At 43.2% G+C, this 20248-nt stretch overlaps 1 protein-coding gene across 5 annotated transcripts in view; it reads right to left on the bottom strand.

The window, feature by feature from the left end:
- The window catches only part of LOC108439292 (inactive phospholipase C-like protein 2), an 85661-nt gene that overhangs the window by 27135 nt on the left and 38278 nt on the right, over nt 1-20248 (bottom strand). For all 5 annotated transcript variants that reach the window (XM_017717601.2, XM_017717602.2, XM_017717604.2 and 2 more), the window contains exons 3-4: nt 13505-15991; nt 8580-8783 (exon numbers count right to left, since the gene is read on the bottom strand). In XM_017717601.2, the coding sequence (XP_017573090.1) occupies nt 8580-8783; nt 13505-15991 (2691 nt within the window). The remainder of the gene's footprint in view (nt 1-8579; nt 8784-13504; nt 15992-20248) is intronic.

A 20248-nucleotide genomic window follows, 5' to 3' on the forward strand; every position in this document is an offset into this window, starting at 1 on the left:
AGTCAGGACTGAAACCACAACAGTGAGCCGCACAGCCTGGATCCCGAGATTTACATAGAAAGAGTGTTTAGTTATCTTTGCATCCATGTTTGGAGATAGACAGATAGATAGATAGATAGATAGATAGATAGATAGATAGATAGATAGATAGATAGATAGATAGATAGATAGATAGATAGATAGATAGATAGATAGATAGATAGATAGATAGATAGATAGACAGACAGACAGACAGACAGACAGACAGACAGACAGACAGACAGACAGACAGACAGACAGACAGACAGACAGACAGACAGACAGACAGACAGACAGACAGACAGACAGACACTTTATTGATCCCGAAGGAAATTTAGGAATCATATCTGATGTCTGAACGCCCCAAACAGCACGTACCCAAAGCAGTACCTGATTTTTTGCAGCAACTGTTGACGAAAATTATAAAAAACTGACTATATTTACAGGAATATCTCATCCCAAATGCTAGCAGTAACATCACTGCTATTAATGAAGGCGACTACAGTTTAGACCATCGGTGACGACATTATTTGCATAATGCTATCTAACTTTTATTCACCGTCTCAACCCAAGCAGGCGCTCCTTTACACGGAAATGACTCACTGATGAATCCTTAACATTACAGAAAGCACACCTGCAACCATTACTCATATTCATATTCACATCTTTAATGAAACGTTCATTACCCAAATGACTACAATCTAGCATAAAAAGCCTACCGTAACATTTTTCTGGATCCAGGGTCACGTGACATCATCAAGGGGTTTACAGCGGTTGGTACCACTTTGATTGGAAATGGTTAAATCTGCTTCTCCGTGATTCTTATCTGGCTGATACAGGAGCATCTCTGGGACCATAACACCGTTCTTGCGTATCCCAGAATATCTATCCTCCGGCACCTTACCAGGATTTTAACTTTGCAATTTGTCATCATGCATTATTCAAATAAATGAAAAATCAGAGCCACTTATTATTCCCACCTGTGGATTCTGATGTATCTAGTTTAGATTCGCCTCCAACGCCAAACCCCTCTGAAAATCGACATCCTGAACGCGCCTGTGCTCGGCCCCCCTCCCTCCAGGCAAGCTTATTTCACTTATTTTTCTTTTCCGTATTCATGAAAGATGGGCTGTTCAAACAAAGAGTAACTGTTGGTTTCCTTCAGCCTGACGGTCCTACTGAAAAACGGTTGCGTTTGTAAAGCCTGCATAACAAGCGACGCCTTAATATTCACTAATGTCGACCAGCGCACTGAGCATGCTGCGAGCGACCCTTGCCTTTCTGAAGAGGAGGCCGTCATAAACGCAACACGTAATTGCCATTCAAAGTTATGCTAATGGTATTCACAGTCCACAGCTCTCCCAAGTCTGCTTTCTGCTCTACACTAAGTGCCACCATATCTCGGTTATGTCTTCTCGTAAATTGCACACTGAAAAAGCTGAAAACCTTCTGCTTCCAATAGAATTGAATTGAATTAACAACCATTTGTCTCTGTGTTTTGCACACTGTGGAATTAGACCTCTGCATTTAACCCATCCGTGCAGTGAAACACCCACATACACACTAGTGAACACACACACACACACACACACACACACTAGGGGGCAGTGAGCACACTTGCCCAGAGCAGTGGGCAGCCCTATCCACGGCGCCCGGGGAGCAGTTGGAGGTTAGGTGTCCTGCTCAAGGGCACTTCAGCCAATAGAAATGGAAAATGGAAACTGAGCAAGACCAAACTGCTGATTCTTGGGTCTTTTTCTTGTAAAATTCGACTGTCTGTCTGTCGAACATGCATAATAACTGCTGAAGCTAAAACACCTTTCCTTTTAAAAAGTTCATTACAATATTTCATTAAATCTGCAGACAGACTTCACTGGCTGCAGGTGTGGCTTACGGCCTATTAATGTTTCATCAACAAGCACTATCCACCCTGCAGGCACCTTGATAAAAATAAATTATTTAAAAACAAATAAGATTATAAATGGGCTCCAATATGATAGGATTATTGTTAGCAAAGCAAAGCAAAAAGTAATGTTTCTATAATATATGATCTTATTGTTTTTACTCCTTTTAATTAGTTAGGATGCAAAATAACACCAAAATTAACCCTGTCAATATTATTTCATCGCTAAAATCACAAATCATTTGAGATGACTGCAAGGATTTAAGCTGACAGCAATCATTTTCCACAGTTATTATATTTTAAGCAAATTATTTCACAGCGTAACAAACAAGTGAATTAGGTGTGTTGGGTAAATGCATTCATGGAGACGTCAAGCTCTCACTCGAGCTGTAAGGAATGTTTATTTGTTAGCTATGAAGCTAATTCTAGTGATTTTAAGTTATAATTAATTACAATGTTTCCCTCTAATGTAGGACATGTAGCTCTACTGAACTCGACAAATAACTGTGTGTAACGTGTGTGTGTGTGTGTGTGTGTGTAGACAACAGTGTGTGCATAGCACTGATTTGACAGTACAAGCGGTGTTTGCTAAGTAAACAGTTAGCAGGTAAGGTGGCTAATCAGCCAATCTGACCGCTGTAGGCTTGTATTAATTGTAACGGTGGCAAATAAACTAGAAAACACACCGTCAACCACAAATGCCGCCCCATTTCCAAAAAAGTTGGGGCTTTGTGCAAAATGTTATTAAAAAGAAACTGCAATGATAAATCATTTGAAGCCTCCATTTCACTGAAAATAGTACAAAGATATGTCGATTGTTGAAACTGAGAAATTTCGTATTGTTTTTTTGAAAAATATTTGGCCATTTTGAATTTGATGCCGATAACACGTTCGACAAAAGTTGGGACGGGGGAAAAAAAGGTTGGTAAAGTTGTGTAATGCTAAAAAAACCTGGTGGTTAATTTGCAACAAGTCAGTGGGCTGAGTAATAAAGAAAAGATGACGAGGGGTTCAGAAAGACAATTCAAGAATAACATTTCTCAACATGAAATAGTAAAAAATAAATAAATAAATAAATAAATAAATAAATTCATCGTCTACGGTGCAGAACATCATTAAAGACTCAGAGGATCTGGAGAAATCTCTGTCTGTGAGGGACGAGGCTGAACACCAGTATCTGCTGGCCGTGATCTTTGGGCCCTCAGGCAGCACTGCATTAAAAACAGACATGATTCTGTAGTGGAAATCACTGCATGGGCTCAGAAACACTTCTGAAAACCACTGACTGTGAACACAGTTCATCACTGCATCCACAAACGCTGTTAAACTCTAAAACACAAAGAAGAACCCAAATATAAACAGGATCCAGAAACGCTGCCACCTTCTCTGGGCCTGAGCTCATTTAAAATGGACTGAGGTGAAGTGGAAAAGCGTCCTGTGGTCCAAAAAATAAACATCTAAAATTTAGTGCATGGCGTGGGTAACTTGCGCATCACTGAACGCTCCATTAATGCTGAATGATATTTCTTGTTTTGGCAACATATGCTGCCGTCCAGACGACGTCTTTTTCAGGGAAGGCCTTGTTTACTTCAGCAAGACAATCACAAACCACATTCTGCATGTATTACAGCAGCATGGTTGCGCATTAAAAGAGTCTGGGGGCAAAACTGGTCTGCCTGCTGTTCAGACTGGTCACCACTGAAAACAACTGGCACATTATTACATGAAAAATATGACAAACGAGCACCCGAACTGTTACACGATTGAAATCAGTGATTTCCACTACAGAATCATGCCGAGTTTTAACGTAGTGACGTCTGAGGATCCACAGCGTCCCACTTTTTTGGAAATGGGGTTGTAGTTATTTTACCCATAATAATTACTTAGTACTTTGGAGTTTGTGCCTCATACCATTTCTATGTTTTGGCACTTGAAGACATTGTGGCTGAATATTTTGCACCTTCAGGTTATTTATTCACATTATGGTCAGTGTATAACAACCTTTACTTAGCCTTTAATTATCAGTGCAAATCTCTGAACTAGTGCCATTTAACACAAGCAATCAATAATTCGTGGCCCAAATGTTACATCACATATATTCAATCAGATGCGTAACCATTGATCCCATTATTGCACTATGCAGCCCATCTTTCTGTTCCCAGTTATCAGACTGTTCAATCAATTCTTGCTGAGTAACACTCACATTAAGCCACCAATGCAGCATTGCTAGTGTGTGACTGGTCATCATATTTTGAGGATTATTAATCGCTGACTGCTGTTGGAACAAAACCTCCCATCTCCAAAATGAAAACTTTACAGAATAAAGGAAAAACAAACTTTACTTTTAATGTAAGTCAATGGAACCAGACATCTTTTAAAGCAATGGCTTTTTGGGTCATTTAACATAAAAAAACATACACACTGTAAAGGGCAACAGGTATTTTTCAAACTATGCCAGAAGCTGAAACATTCAGCAGCGATATGATGATGTTTGATGTTTTCTGTGATGCACTGAATTGGTGTTGGCATTAATACTAACCTTATCAAATAGATGGAAAAGCACATTCACTTAAATATGATTTACATATTAAACAGAGACGGCGTCGCTATCAGAGGGTCTCGGTACGTTAAACAGAGACGGCGTCGGTTTCAGAGGGTCTCAGTAGGTTAAACAGAGACAGCGTCGGTTTCAGAGGGTCTCGGTACGTTAAACAGAGACTGCGTCGGTATCAGAGTGTCTCGGTACGTTAAACAGAGACGGCGTCGGTTTCAGAGGGTCTCAGTAGGTTAAACAGAGACGGCGTCGGTTTCAGAGTGTCTCGGTACGTTAAACAGAGACTGCGTCGCTATCAGAGGGTCTCGGTACGTTAAACAGAGACGGCGTCGCTATCAGAGGGTCTCGGTACGTTAAACAGAGACGGCGTCGGTTTCAGAGGGTCTCAGTAGGTTAAACAGAGACAGCGTCGGTTTCAGAGGGTCTCGGTACGTTAAACAGAGACTGCGTCGGTATCAGAGTGTCTCGGTACGTTAAACAGAGACGGCGTCGGTTTCAGAGGGTCTCAGTAGGTTAAACAGAGACGGCGTCGGTTTCAGAGTGTCTCGGTACGTTAAACAGAGACTGCGTCGCTATCAGAGGGTCTCGGTACGTTAAACAGAGACGGCGTCGCTATCAGAGGGTCTCGGTACGTTAAACAGAGACGGCGTCGCTATCAGAGGGTCTCGGTACGTTAAACAGAGACGGCGTCGGTTTCAGAGGGTCTCAGTAGGTTAAACAGAGACGGCGTCGGTTTCAGAGTGTCTCGGTACGTTAAACAGAGACTGCGTCGCTATCAGAGGGTCTCGGTACGTTAAACAGAGACTGCGTCGCTATCAGAGGGTCTCGGTACGTTAAACAGAGACGGCGTCGCTATCAGAGGGTCTCGGTACGTTAAACAGAGACGGCGTCGCTATCAGAGGGTCTCGGTACGTTAAACAGAGACGGCGTCGCTATCAGAGGGTCTCGGTACGTTAAACAGAGACGGCGTCGCTATCAGAGGGTCTCGGTACGTTAAACAGAGACGGCGTCGGTTTCAGAGGGTCTCAGTAGGTTAAACAGAGACGGCGTCGGTTTCAGAGGGTCTCGGTACGTTAAACAGAGACTGCGTCGGTATCAGAGGGTCTCGGTACGTTAAACAGAGACTGCGTCGCTATCAGAGGGTCTCGGTACGTTAAACAGAGACGGCGTCGGTTTCAGAGGGTCTCGGTAGGTTAAACAGAGACGGCGTCGCTATCAGAGGGTCTCGGTACGTTAAACAGAGACGGCGTCGGTTTCAGAGGGTCTCAGTAGGTTAAACAGAGACGGCGTCGGTTTCAGAGGGTCTCGGTACGTTAAACAGAGACTGCGTCGGTATCAGAGTGTCTCGGTACGTTAAACAGAGACTGCGTCGCTATCAGAGGGTCTCGGTACGTTAAACAGAGACGGCGTCGCTATCAGAGGGTCTCGGTACGTTAAACAGAGACGGCGTCGCTATCAGAGGGTCTCGGTACGTTAAACAGAGACGGCGTCGGTTTCAGAGGGTCTCGGTAGGTTAAACAGAGACGGCGTCGCTATCAGAGGGTCTCGGTAGGTTAAACAGAGACGGCGTCGCTATCAGAGGGTCTCGGTAGGTTAAACAGAGGCAGCGTCGGTTTCAGAGGGTCTCGGTACGTTAAACAGAGGCAGCGTCGGTTTCAGAGGGTCTCGGTAGGTTAAACAGAGACGGCGTCGGTTTCAGAGGGTCTCGGTAGGTTAAACAGAGACGGCGTCGCTATCAGAGGGTCTCGGTACGTTAAACAGAGACTGCGTCGGTATCAGAGGGTCTCGGTAGGTTAAACAGAGACGGCGTCGCTATCAGAGGGTCTCGGTAGGTTAAACAGAGACGGCGTCGGTTTCAGAGGGTCTCGGTAGGTTAAACAGAGACGGCGTCGGTTTCAGAGGGTCTCGGTAGGTTAAACAGAGACGGCGTCGGTTTCAGAGGGTCTCGGTAGGTTAAACAGAGACAGCGTCGGTTTCAGAGGGTCTCGGTAGGTTAAACAGAGACGGCGTCGGTTTCAGAGGGTCTCGGTAGGTTAAACAGAGACGGCGTCGCTATCAGAGGGTCTCGGTACGTTAAACAGAGACTGCGTCGGTATCAGAGGGTCTCGGTACGTTAAACAGAGACAGCGTCGGTTTCAGAGGGTCTCGGTAGGTTAAACAGAGACAACGTCGGTTTCAGAGGGTCTCGGTAGGTTAAACAGAGACGGCGTCGGTTTCAGAGGGTCTCAGTAGGTTAAACAGAGACGGCGTCGGTTTCAGAGGGTCTCGGTAGGTTAAACAGAGACGGCGTCGCTATCAGAGGGTCTCGGTACGTTAAACAGAGACAGCGTCGGTTTCAGACGGTCTCGGTAGGTTAAACAGAGACGGCGTCGGTTTCAGAGGGTCTCAGTAGGTTAAACAGAGACGGCGTCGGTTTCAGAGGGTCTCGGTACGTTAAACAGAGACAGCGTCGGTTTCAGAGGGTCTCAGTAGGTTAAACAGAGACGGCGTCGGTTTCAGAGGGTCTCGGTAGGTTAAACAGAGACGGCGTCGGTTTCAGAGGGTCTCGGTACGTTAAACAGAGACAGCGTCGGTTTCAGAGGGTCTCGGTACGTTAAACAGAGACAGCGTCGGTTTCAGAGGGTCTCGATACGTTAAACAGAGACTGCGTCGGTATCAGAGGGTCTCGGTACGTTAAACAGAGACGGCGTCGGTTTCAGAGGGTCTCGGTAGGTTAAACAGAGACGGCGTCGGTTTCAGAGGGTCTCAGTAGGTTAAACAGAGACGGCGTCGGTTTCAGAGGGTCTCGGTACGTTAAACAGAGACAGCGTCGGTTTCAGAGGGTCTCGGTAGGTTAAACAGAGACGGCGTCGGTTTCAGAGGGTCTCGGTACGTTAAACAGAGACAGCGTCGGTTTCAGAGGGTCTCGGTACGTTAAACAGAGACAGCGTCGGTTTCAGAGGGTCTCGGTACGTTAAACAGAGACAGCGTCGGTTTCAGAGGGTCTCGGTAGGTTAAACAGAGACGGCGTCGGTTTCAGAGGGTCTCGGTAGGTTAAACAGAGGCAGCGTCGGTTTCAGAGGGTCTCGGTACGTTAAACAGAGGCGGCGTCGGTTTCAGAGGGTCTCAGTAGGTTAAACAGAGACGGCGTCGGTTTCAGAGGGTCTCGGTACGTTAAACAGAGACAGCGTCGGTTTCAGAGGGTCTCGGTACGTTAAACAGAGACGGCGTCGGTTTCAGAGGGTCTCAGTAGGTTAAACAGAGACGGCGTCGGTTTCAGAGGGTCTCGGTAGGTTAAACAGAGACGGCGTCGGTTTCAGAGGGTCTCGGTAGGTTAAACAGAGACGGCGTCGGTTTCAGAGGGTCTCGGTACGTTAAACAGAGACGGCGTCGGTTTCAGAGGGTCTCGGTAGGTTAAACAGAGACGGCGTCGGTTTCAGAGGGTCTCAGTAGGTTAAACAGAGACGGCGTCGGTTTCAGAGGGTCTCGGTACGTTAAACAGAGACGGCGTCGGTTTCAGAGGGTCTCGGTAGGTTAAACAGAGACGGCGTCGGTTTCAGAGGGTCTCGGTACGTTAAACAGAGACAGCGTCGGTTTCAGAGGGTCTCGGTACGTTAAACAGAGACAGCGTCGGTTTCAGAGGGTCTCGGTAGGTTAAACAGAGACGGCGTCGGTTTCAGAGGGTCTCGGTAGGTTAAACAGAGACGGCGTCGGTTTCAGAGGGTCTCGGTACGTTAAACAGAGACGGCGTCGGTTTCAGAGGGTCTCGGTACGTTAAACAGAGACGGCGTCGGTTTCAGAGGGTCTCGGTACGTTAAACAGAGACGGCGTCGGTATCAGAGGGTCTCGGTACGTTAAACAGAGACTGCGTCGGTATCAGAGGGTCTCGGTACGTTAAACAGAGACTGCGTCGGTATCAGAGGGTCTCGGTATGTTCACCTAGTACCATTTTAAAATAAGACTGCCCTTATAAAAGGTTTATGAATGATTTACAATTAGATTATTATGATCAATTAGGTCATAAACGCAAACAACATACATCACTAATAAGTAATTATAACATAAATAACAACTTTGCCTTTTCAATACCAAGAAAAAAAATATGTTCACAGAATAAATGCTTACCGTCTCATACGCAGTGACCACCTTTTTGAGGACATCAGGCAGCAGCCCCTGGGCCTCTACGACGGGGTACTGGTCCTTGAGGTTGAACAGCACTACTGGGTTGTTGTCTGCACCGAGGAGCCGGGAGGACAGGGCCAAGATGCACTGCTTCAGGTTCGCCACCGCAGACAAACCGCAGAGCTCTTTAAACGACACTATTGCATTCTGTGGAAACACAGTCACGTCACAGCACAGGCCTCAGTGAGAAGCATTAGGGCACATCAAGCTTTGCATTGTTACAAATATATTAAACTGACGGTTGGACAGTACAAGTCATCGTACGACTTCTTCAGCTCGGCTTCAACACTGAAAAACTCAGTGACCACACTGCCTGAAAACAAAAGAAAAATAAAAAGCCAGTAAACTTCCTGATTGTAAATGTCTCTGATCTGTAGTTGTAACAGGAAGTGGTTTAGTGAGCGTGTTCCCTGCATGAGAACTCAGAGCAAAGCTGTGACTGAATTCATCTGTGAAAGGCGTGAAGTTAAGCAGTTGCCCTCATTGACTTTGCAACCCATACACGCTTCCATCGCGTTCATCATGGCCAGATAGTAAAGCTGGGCGTACACTACAGACGTTTGAGGCCGGTTTTAACCCTGATTAGCCCCGAAAATTCAACAGGTCGGAGCTTGATGAGAAGGGACTGGCGGCGCAGACGGTCTGGAACTGTGAAAGCCAAAACCAGCCACTCTTCAGAGCTACGACATGATCGGTGGACCTCCAATATCTTCAATCGTTTCCTTTTCACGACTGAAAACATTCACAAGTTCTGTACTACAAGACAGGCAGTGATGGGACTGAACGATTGCATCAGGCAATATCAACCTGAGAGCTGGGTGAGAGAAATACAAAGAGAAAAAAATGAAAAAAAGAAGAGAGGAAGAAACGTGGAGACATGCACGCACTTTGCCCGGTGAGCAGCAGACCGCAGAGACAGAAGAACTGATTTTCTCTCTCCAGCCCCGACTGTGATAACTGTGTTTCAACCTCATTCACCCCCATGTTTGCTGCTCTTCTTGTGTGCACATAAAAACACAAACCGATCTGGTTCCGTTCAGCTTTTCGTAGCCGAAAGTGACGAAGACAGATGTTAAGCGATGCTTCCTGAAGCCTGTTGGGGTTTAAAAGGCCCAGCTTTAAGAATAAAAAGAACAGGTAACAATGGTTCCAGTTACAAAGCTCGTCAGTTGTTTTCACAGGAAGACCTGAGTGTAAACAAGGCTATTATAATCAACTGTAATGCACCATCGGCTACGATGCAGCGGAATAGAACCACATTAATATCAGCAGAAGAGTGAGGGAAGCGGGCGGCTGGCGAGGTCTCATTCATATAGAGATGCTTTTGTTTGATGAGTACAAATCATTTGAAAAAAAGGCCGATTTTACAACAGTACGTACACCAGAAACGTTCAAGCATCTGCATGCAGAGCCGTCACTATCGATTACTGGTCGATATTTGAAGAGTTAATCTGAAAAACATTTTTTATGTGTATTCCAGGTAATATCAATCAATTAAAATCAGTTATTTTATAAAACAAACAAAAAAAAAAAAAAACAGGTAACATACAAAAACCAAACTGTCTTTTAAATTTTATATATATATTTATTTATTTCATGGATACAGCTTCATACTGCACTTAGTATAGTATCAAACTGAACTCCATCCTCTGGAACTGCCATCTCAGACCAGTGTTTATTCTAGCATCTTACTTACCTGCCTTATTACCCCACCTATCTGCCTTATTACCCCACCTATCTGCCTTATTACCCCACCTATCTGCCTTATTACCCCACCTATCTGCCTTATTACCCCACCTATCTGCCTTATTACCCCACCTATCTGCCTTATTACCCCACCTATCTGCCTTATTACCCCACCTATCTGCCTTATTACCCCACCTATCTGTCTGTTACCTTTTTGATCCCTTTCATACATACACACACACACACTTTCTCATATATATATATATATATATATATATATATATATATATATATATATATATATATATATATATATATATATATAAAGTGATGGTAGTAATAAGTTTTATTTTATTTCTTTATTTTTGTGTTTTATTTTGTATTTATCTTATTTTATTCTCTACATGTGAATGTGTGTCTGATACTGTGAGCTCCTGTAACCAAAACCAAATTCCTTCTATGTGTAAACAAACCTGGCCAAAAAAGCCCGAATCTGATTTCAACTGTTAAAATGACTGTTTGCCAGTTATTTGAAAGTGATATAAATGCCATTAATAAACATTATTATAGCAGCAAACAACTATTTTCTATGTAAAAAAAAACTGGTGCAAAAGCATCTGGAGCAGATAAAAGAGAGAGTTTGAATAAGTCAATATATTTATATATTTATAAGAATTTGCAGGAATATGTTTGTTGCCTAGAAGCATCATTGTCCAGCAGTGGAATGGATTTAGCCACAAGCCAGATCTCACCACTTCAGGGAACACGGCTCTGAATCATTTGTATGTATATATCATTCTCCAAAAGAACCTCTGTACTCGTTACTTCTTTGAAATGTTTTTGAATTTAATAACTGGATCCAAAAAAAACAAATGAACGCTCATTTTATGCAAAAATATACATTTTTAACTTGGTGTGATAATACGCCCGGTACAGGTTTTAACCAGAACCGACAGTAAAGCAGAAGGTTTCCAGTGTTACTGGTTGTGATTCACAGCTACCCATCGAATATGCTTGGGCATCCTTGAATGTAACACTTCAAATCTTACCAAACGGTAAATCTCTGCCAAACGGGGCCATTTAGACTCTCATCAGGCACAACTGAACTGCTAAAATGCATTAACAGAGAGACATTAGAACCACATGATTGTGGCTCCACCTCTACATTGTCCCACTCTAAGCTGCACTAAAATCCTAAATGAAATTTATGCATTAAAAAAAAAAAATATATATATATATATTTTATTTTTTTTTTTGGACATAAATTCACACACACAGGCATCAAATTGAATAGGTATATTTGCCTTAGGAACAACTTTAGATTAAAACATCTTTAGGATTATGAAGAAGGCGTGTCCAAACCTTACTGTAAATAACTGTCTGTTGTTTCTTACTGTAAAATGTACCCATAATAGAAAAGTCAGCATGACTCAGTATTTGTTGTGGAAGCACGCCACTTAAACACTTCTGTATTCACAATACACACACACACACACACACACACAAAATATTTTGAAGCACTTATGTTTCTTTTTCATTTGAAGACTAATAACATGCTTCTTCTGCAAATCGAGTTCTAAGGCAAAAGAAGAGCGGTTGGAACTGAAGATATTGGCAGATATAAGCACAAATTACAGAGGATGGTTGCTAAAGACAAAAACCCAACACAACAAACCACAGAGCAGAACTCTGTTTCTCTTCAAACTAAAACATCATTACCATCACAAAGCTTATGTTTCCATTAGTCTTGAACTACCTTCATACCACATCGTGGACTGTTCTTTATCCCCAGACTCGACTTATCAGCCAATTAATATGAGCTGAAGTTTACGGGTGCATTTGTGTGTGCAGTTCGGTCATCTTGGTTTGGACCAAAGCAGAAAATAAAACACTGTTGCATCTTAGTCCTGGTTCACTCAGTGTTATTTATGAATTATTTAATATTATCAAATGTTATCAAAAGTCATACGAATAAAAGGCCAATAAGCCATCTATCTATGACATCTATCGGTGGGCTCCCACATCACCAATTAGTGGGTGGAATGTGTTTATTTGGCTATTCAGAGATTGAACACAACATGTCTGAACTTGCCACATCACAATTTTGAAATATGATCATCATCTTTAAATACCAAGGTATACTTTATTACTGTTAGACCACCCAAACTAAAGGAGTCCTTTTCAGTTCTGATGCTCACTGTCTTTAGACAACAGTGAAAAGAAGCACACTGGACAGAGTCTGAAAATACACCCCTTAGAGCACCAAGAACAATGAGCTGGTACTTCCAAGACCACCACTGAGAAATGCTGCTTTAGGCAAATTTTATTCCAAATGGGTTAGATGCCCTTTGAGAAAGTCAAAGGAAGTCTTCACCTGTACCGGTCTCAAAAGCTCAAAATGCTAATCTTTTTCTTGATAAAGAGTTCCCTTTCATGCTAGAAATCGTTCAAAACATGTACAACTGCATTGCAAGAGGGATTCATCTCGATGTGAAGATAAAAGACAGCTCAACTCTTTTCTCCTGATACATCAATATGTTGTCTGGCGTATACTTTTTTGTAACTCCTACCTTGAAAACACTTTCCGCTCTCTTTTTCTTAAGTCTGACTTCTTTTAGACGGCCTAATCTTCTTTGTGGAGTTATTACTACATGTCTGAGGACATGCCAACCCTATATTATGCAAGAGATTTTCTATATTAAATAAGAAGCAGGAACTTGGTTAAGCTTCAACCTGTATGAATACAGTTTCAATTTCCATTGTTAAATACGTCAGGGGTCTTACTATTCCTTTATTAAGCTTTGAAGTAACCTTCTGTCTGTCTTGCCAGTTGCGCAACATCAAGGGATTATATGAAATCTGATTAAATCGGTCCTTGTGGCTTTGTTTTGCTTTGCCAAGTTCAGATGCCCAAGGCCTTTGAAGCAAAGCTAGCTGTGATCTGTGCTTGACTCCTGAGGTCAGTGCACTGATATTTTTCTCATTATGAAGTGAAATGTTCTCACAAAAGTCGAAAGGAGGAAATTGCCTGACACAAATAAGTCCAAACGCTCTCACTGTGCTGGTCCCCTGCGGCTCATATTTTGTCCATTTTTTATACAGGAATCATTTATGAGACTTGAGACCACGGAGTTACTCACTGCTAAAAAATTAAACTGTGGAAAAAGAGAACTGTTCCCTACCTGCATGTTCTCTCGAAGATCAGTAGCTTCTCGAAGAGGCTGTGTGGCAGTCTTAAAAACTTCATCGAGAGCCTTGATGAGCAGTATCCTCATGCTGGCATACTCCCGATTCCTTTTGCCCTTGCGGACCGAGAGTCCTCTTTTGTGAGGCTTGCCCCCGCCACGTCGGTTGGTGATGGCCACATGGACAAACAACCAAGCATGAGGAAGCAGCTCGCCAGTCAATGACTGAAGTGGTATGTGTCGAAATCCTGGTTGTAGACACTCAAAAGGAATAGTGTACTGGCCAATGAATTCGTCCCCTATGTAGTCATCATCCAGAACTACGAAGCGTACCATGGCCAGCTCAGGAAGGTTAATCTGAAACTCAAAACTTTCGTCGAAAAGGGGGTTGTCCCCATTCTGATTGACAGTTTTAGTCCTTTGTTCAGCACAGTCGGCAGGAATGCCATGGATCTCTACATATACGTAGGGGTCTACGACATCACCTTTGGCACCTGAGCCCTTGGGTTTGGGGAAATTTTGTCCACTGATGATCTTTATGTGAAGAAGCTGTGGAGACACTCCGGGTACTGAGTCCTTAGTATTGGCACTAAAATAAGACACCTGCTCCCTCATTATGGCAGGGCGAAGCACATAGCCACAGTTGCCGTTTTGTCTGAACCAGCCAATGTTCAAGTCCATCATCAGACCTGGAGTTTGGTAGTTCATTGCCACAATCTGGCAGCCACACTTCCAAAAGTCCTGAGGGTTCATATTGCTTGAATCAATTCGCATCGGACTAGGGTAAACCCTAGTTAGAAACTTCTTGTTGTAATTGACAAATTCTCCAGGGTAATCAGTGGTGCATCTGCTAGCAAAAACCTCATTGAATGAGCAAAGTTCCCAATGCTTCTGGTTCTGGAATGCTGTAGGAAAGTCTTTGAACTGAATGGATTTACACAAGGTCACCAGGTCAGAGAGGTCTTTGGACAGCTGAAACTTCTTAGGCTGAGCAACAGTTTGTTGTTCTCCTCCATCTATGCTCATGTGCTGAGACATTTCTGCCCCTTCATCCTCATCAGTCACTTCGCCCTCGGAGCTGTTGCAGGTGTTGGGCAGCTTTTTTCCTTTCAAAAGAATCTTGCCTTTCAAATCATTGGGGGATGGCAGGTAATTGTCTTCAGGTCTGGGTGGGTCGCTGTGAATTTTGTCCCCAAGGATTTTTTTGAGGTGCTGAAACATTACTCTCTGCTGCTTTAGGGAGCAATGATTCTCCAAGCACAGAATGAGGGGGAATTCGGACGCCACAAAGGCGTATTTGTTTATGATGTCGATAACGCTACGGAAGACAATGTGCGAGGTCATAGTATGGCCAGTGTAAATGACCGGTTCATTGTCAGGCCCATCCCAAACATCTAGTTCCACACTTCTACACCCCATCTTTAGGGCACGGATGTAGCCCGTAATGTCCGATGGACCCCTGAACTGGTCCTCGATCAGGTAGGTATTGTGAGAAGAGTTGATGTAATAGTGAGAAATAGGCTGGTTCATGTCTTGGCAGACTGTTTTTTGTTCCGGATCAAAAATGTGGCAGTCGTTTGACATAAGATAGTTTGTAAATCCGTCTAGGGAGAGACAGGCTTTGAGCTGCCCCTCTTTGGATGGCTCATACTGCTTAATAACCTCCAAGCTTGTCTCTTCACTCACCTGGGCCATGCCTTGCTCTGCCTCTAAAAATATCATCAAGTCCTTGCTATCGAGAAACTCTTTGTTGCTAGAGAACTGAACAAGCAAGAAGTAGATTTCTGGTCTTGTGCAAAGATCATGATAGACCTCAATAAACTCTTCCTTAGTAACGTCACATCCCATTTTGTCTTTAGCTTTGTGCAACTCCTTTAGTTTGAGTTCAATTTTGACGTTTTTCAGTCCAGGATTCAACTTTTTGATCGACTGTACGGCAGCACAAAGACTGAGGCTTTTGTTGCCGCTGACGTCATCTTCGTCAAAGAGATCCCCGAGCCAGGAAGAGCGCAAGCTATTCTGAGTACTTTCAATCATGTTTAGCGTAAGCTTTCCATAGGATATCAGGTACCTGAGCCCAGTCACCCATATGTTAGCCACATCGGCTGTGTTCGCAACCAAATCCAGAGACTCGTAGGTTTCTCCATAAATAACGGAGAATGCGCAGTCCTCGGAAATCTGGTCGTAAATGCCGTTGGTCCTGAACGTGTCGGTGTTCTTACCAGTTCGCACTTCCTTAATGGACTTCACATCAATCTTGGCTTTATCTGACTCCTTCTTTGATGGCTCCCACCTAAGAGACTGCATGTCAGCATCTAGGAGAAAGTACCGATGATACACCCTGGAGTTGGATCGCACCTTCCTCAACTCTGAGCCGTCCACCATGGCGTTAATGCAGTCACTCGCACTGCTGATCTTCTTTTCCGTGGGCATGCTGCTGAAGGAGACGGTTTTCTTCCTTTCTTTCCGCTGCCGTGAGCCATCCTGAGGAACAGAGAGTTTATCGTAAATATTCAACATATTTCTTTAACAAGGTCCATCTTTTTAGATTTTTACATTAGAGTCTCTCGTTCAATTATGCAAAAAGTGCTCAAAATGGAAGTGAAATGAAGAAATTGTGTGGACCATATTACTTGGTTGATCTAAATTTCCAAATGAACCATGCCTAATAGCTATAACTTCAAAAAAAATATATACACATCTCTTCTTGCAGTCTTCAATGAAAATTGCACTGATTTTGAGGTGATCTAACCTTGTTACTGGCTTTCTCTGCTGGAGTCTAAGGTGGCGTGAGCACGCTAGTATATTGGTGGGGCATATATTCGGGAGTCCAGTAACAATGAAAGAACACGCTCATGCGTGTTTTAGTCCCCCGACATGGTCTGTTTCCTGCACATTTTACAGTGCATTGTTTTTGCACTGTATTTCCAACTTCACAAAGAACAAAACAGGACCATGTATTGCATAATCAGCCACCAAAAAATAGGAACTATAATGATGCATGTTACTCTTTGCCAACTTTGCCATTAAAATTGGAAGTTGGCTACTAGGAGGATAACAGAGAGGTTAACATGGTCTAATAATATATTATATATATATTACTGTATATATATATTATATATTACTGTATATATTACTGAGCAAAAACAAACATGTATAGATGTCTAAAGATTCCAAACTACTTAACTGGGAGGAGATGAATGGAAAATAAAAGGGGGCCTTTAGAATGACTGGAAACCCCAAGCTCTGTCTTATTGTAAAGGCCACTGCACACTGGACGCATCATGTTGCAGACAGTACAAAGAGCAGCTGTACTACAAGTCCTCCAGTTCGTTTTACACTCGCACACATTTTACATCGTTTAGCCAATTTATAACATTTTGTACAAGCTAACCAGATATTTTAAGAAGATATCTTGTGCATATTGTTTTATTACAGGTGATCAAGGTGTTCACACCCATAAAATTTTTGACTACCCTTTATAAATCATATCCTGCATTTAAATAATACTGACTAATATCAAAACAACTACAAACTGCAACACAGCCAGAAATGTCTTATTTAAATACATCACTATTCATTATGTTCACGGAAGACAGGCAAGTTCCAGTGTTCGTGTCTCTCTGACAAATCTCAGATGCTTCTTTTGAATGTGCAATGACAAATAACAGGTGTTCCACCAGCCTGGCCAATCATAGGTGTTTCCACAGGGTGCAGTGTGACTATGCACCAGAATATACTAAACTCTGTTCGTCACACAATAACTGCAACCTGAGCACTACTACAGCGTGAATGCTATCGTCTCATCCGGCTGCTAAATACAAAACTGCCTTATCCTCATGTGATTTTCTAAAAGAAGTGCAACACAATTAAAAGTCCGTGCTGAGCACAGGCACGAAGAGAAAAGCCGGCGCTACTCTAAGCTTGTTGTCTGTTCGGGTTCGGTGCAGGCAAAGCAACTTGGCTACCACACCACTCTGAAATCCCACTCCTCCATGACTAATGTTCATGTCTAAGGCAACTTATCCACCAGCGCACTGAATTCCTCCAAAGAGTTCAGCATTATTTATGAGATACAATCGTGTGATGACAATCCATCCACAATGTTAAACACTAAAGGCTGTCACTATTAATTATACTAGTAATCAGTTTTTTTTAGTTAAAAAAAGGGCCGTACAAAAAAAAAAAAAAGGACTTTACTGAGCAAAAACAAACATGCATAGACGTCTGAAGATTCCAAACTACTTAACTGGGAGGAGATGAATGGAAAATAAAAGGGGGGCCTTTAGAATGACTGGAAAACCCAAGCTCTGTCTTATTGTAAAGGCCACTGCACACTGGACGCATCATGTTGCAGACAGTACAAAGAGCAGCTGTACTACAAGTCCTCCGGTTCGTTTTACACTCTACTTGCACACATTTTACATCGTTTAGCCAATTTATAACATTTTGTACCAGCTAACTAGATTTACTAAGCCTTTGTGACTCACAGCCCAATCAAAAAAAGCTTTAGCAGCCCACAAGATCACTTATAAAAATACAAATATACAAGCAAATCTGAATTGAATGCACCCAAAATTTCACTTGACTGCATTTTTTTTCCTGCTTTTTACATGATATGAACATATCTAGCTAACTATGTCGGCTGAGCTTAGCTTAAATATCTAGGCTTTAATATTTGTGATATTTAAGTGTTGCAGTAGTTAGATGCTCATATACTGTGATTATGTTTTGCAGTTTAAAAAAAGAGCTAACAGTGCCCCCCCACAGCCCACTGATGAGCCACGGCCCACGGGATGAAAACCACTGTTCTACATTTTCGATGTAAATTCCAAGATGCACAACGTCTAGAGCTGAATTCTGGGTTTATCCTGGGTTTAACTGAACGCAGCAATAGGGCCTTCATTAAAAACAACAGAGTGAAATTTTTGGACGGTGCAGCAGGAGAATTAAAATATGCATTTTAATCATGCAAATTGCCAACTCATCCCTGCTGATCCATTAAGAAGGTAAAGTCATCGTGACCGCAATACTAGGCACCAGAGAATCAAGATAAATGTACAGTGAGTATCTCTATGACTTCAACAACCGCATGATCAGGATGTCACACATGCTTAGGGTTTAGGCGGCCAGTCATTCCTAACAACAGCCAAAACCTGTTGCTAGAACTTAAAAGTGAAAAGCAGGGCATACGTTTGCCCTAGACTCAGCAGAAAGTCAGCCACAACTGGACAAACATCAAAAACCATTTCAGTCATACCACATCACATATCACTGCACCGTCAGCTGGTTACTGGTTGATTGGTTAAACGGGTTTGCAACCAAAGGGAACTTCAAAAGGCCCCGGTTACACTTACGGGATTAAGCTGATTCTAAAATGCCTTGGAAACGAGGGTCTAGTAAACTTGTTAAGTCCCGTTCGAAAGACATGCTGACGTCATCATTCAGAGGAAATGTTAGTCTTGTGGCCTGCTTCGGGGCCGGAACCCACTGAATACTGACTGCAAAACAACGTTCTGCTAATGGTTAACCCTGAGGTGCAACATTTAATCACGGCATGCATCTACATGCCTTGAATATTTCAACACTGAGGCTCAGGCCATCTCTGCTCAATAAGAAACTCATACATAAACAGATAAATTCAACAAATCAGGCTGTTTGTTTCAGTCTCTTCTGCCAGTGAATCAGCTCTTCTGCCTGTGCAAAATACCACCAAGACACAAACACAGCAATCTCTTTCCAAGGTCAGCGCCAAACCCAAACTGAAAACTTCTGCTCCTTGGTACCGCAACATATTAGACTGGATTTTGTAATCCAAAGCTGGTTCCAGATTTAGCAGTGATGCTCCTGCCTTGTATCCACACTCACTGGCCTTTTTTACCACACACCTGCCATATAGGTGCACTCTAGGGCCCAATCCCATTCCACCCCTTGCCGCGACCACTTAGCCCTACCCCTGCATGTTCATGGCTAGGGGTCCTGATTTTTGTTGAGGGCGAAGTATTAGGGTTGTGAGTCCTGTGTCCGTTTCATGTTACGGTCCTTTTCTTCATAAAATGTCCCAGTTTGCTGAATTTTCTATTCCACCTCTGCGGTTCCGATACCTTAGAGCCAGAATGTAACTGCTGCATGATTTAAGGTGGAACGGGAAAATTCAAACAAGAATCTGGAGAATCTCCGACTTCAGCTTCATATCACTGAAGAATTAGGGGGGGTGATAATAAATAACTGCCCCCCTCTTTGAAGGCGTTTGATCCCTAAATGTAACTAAAGCCCAGCAGTGAGGAGCTGAACTTTCCCCTCCTCTGCTGTCCCTGCAGACGGGCAGGGTCGCCTAAAGAGCGGCGCTAGTAGCTGTTAATGAAGTGATGCTCTTTTCTTAGAGGGTCTCATTTCAGAGGAAGATCTCAACCACTGCGCATTGCAACTCAGTTCCAAGGGGCAAGGTGCCCCTCAAAACAAGGGGTAGGGGTAAAAATAATAAATAGGACTGGGCCTAGGTTCACAGGTACTGCCGCTGTGCATCATCAATAGAAAGGGGCAATTACAGGACGAACCGCTGGCCACATATTATTTGGGAGGTGATCCATTCTCAGCACAGCAGTGACAGTGACATGGTAGTTATAGGGTGGTGTGTGGTGCTAATACGACTGCATCAGACACAGCAGCACACTGTAGCGTGAACAACCCACTTTATTAGGTACAGCTGAGCAAAATTAACTCTCCAAAATCTGTCTCACA

This window comes from Pygocentrus nattereri, chromosome 24 (assembly GCF_015220715.1).
Source record: "Pygocentrus nattereri isolate fPygNat1 chromosome 24, fPygNat1.pri, whole genome shotgun sequence".
Lineage (NCBI taxonomy): Eukaryota > Metazoa > Chordata > Actinopteri > Characiformes > Serrasalmidae > Pygocentrus > Pygocentrus nattereri.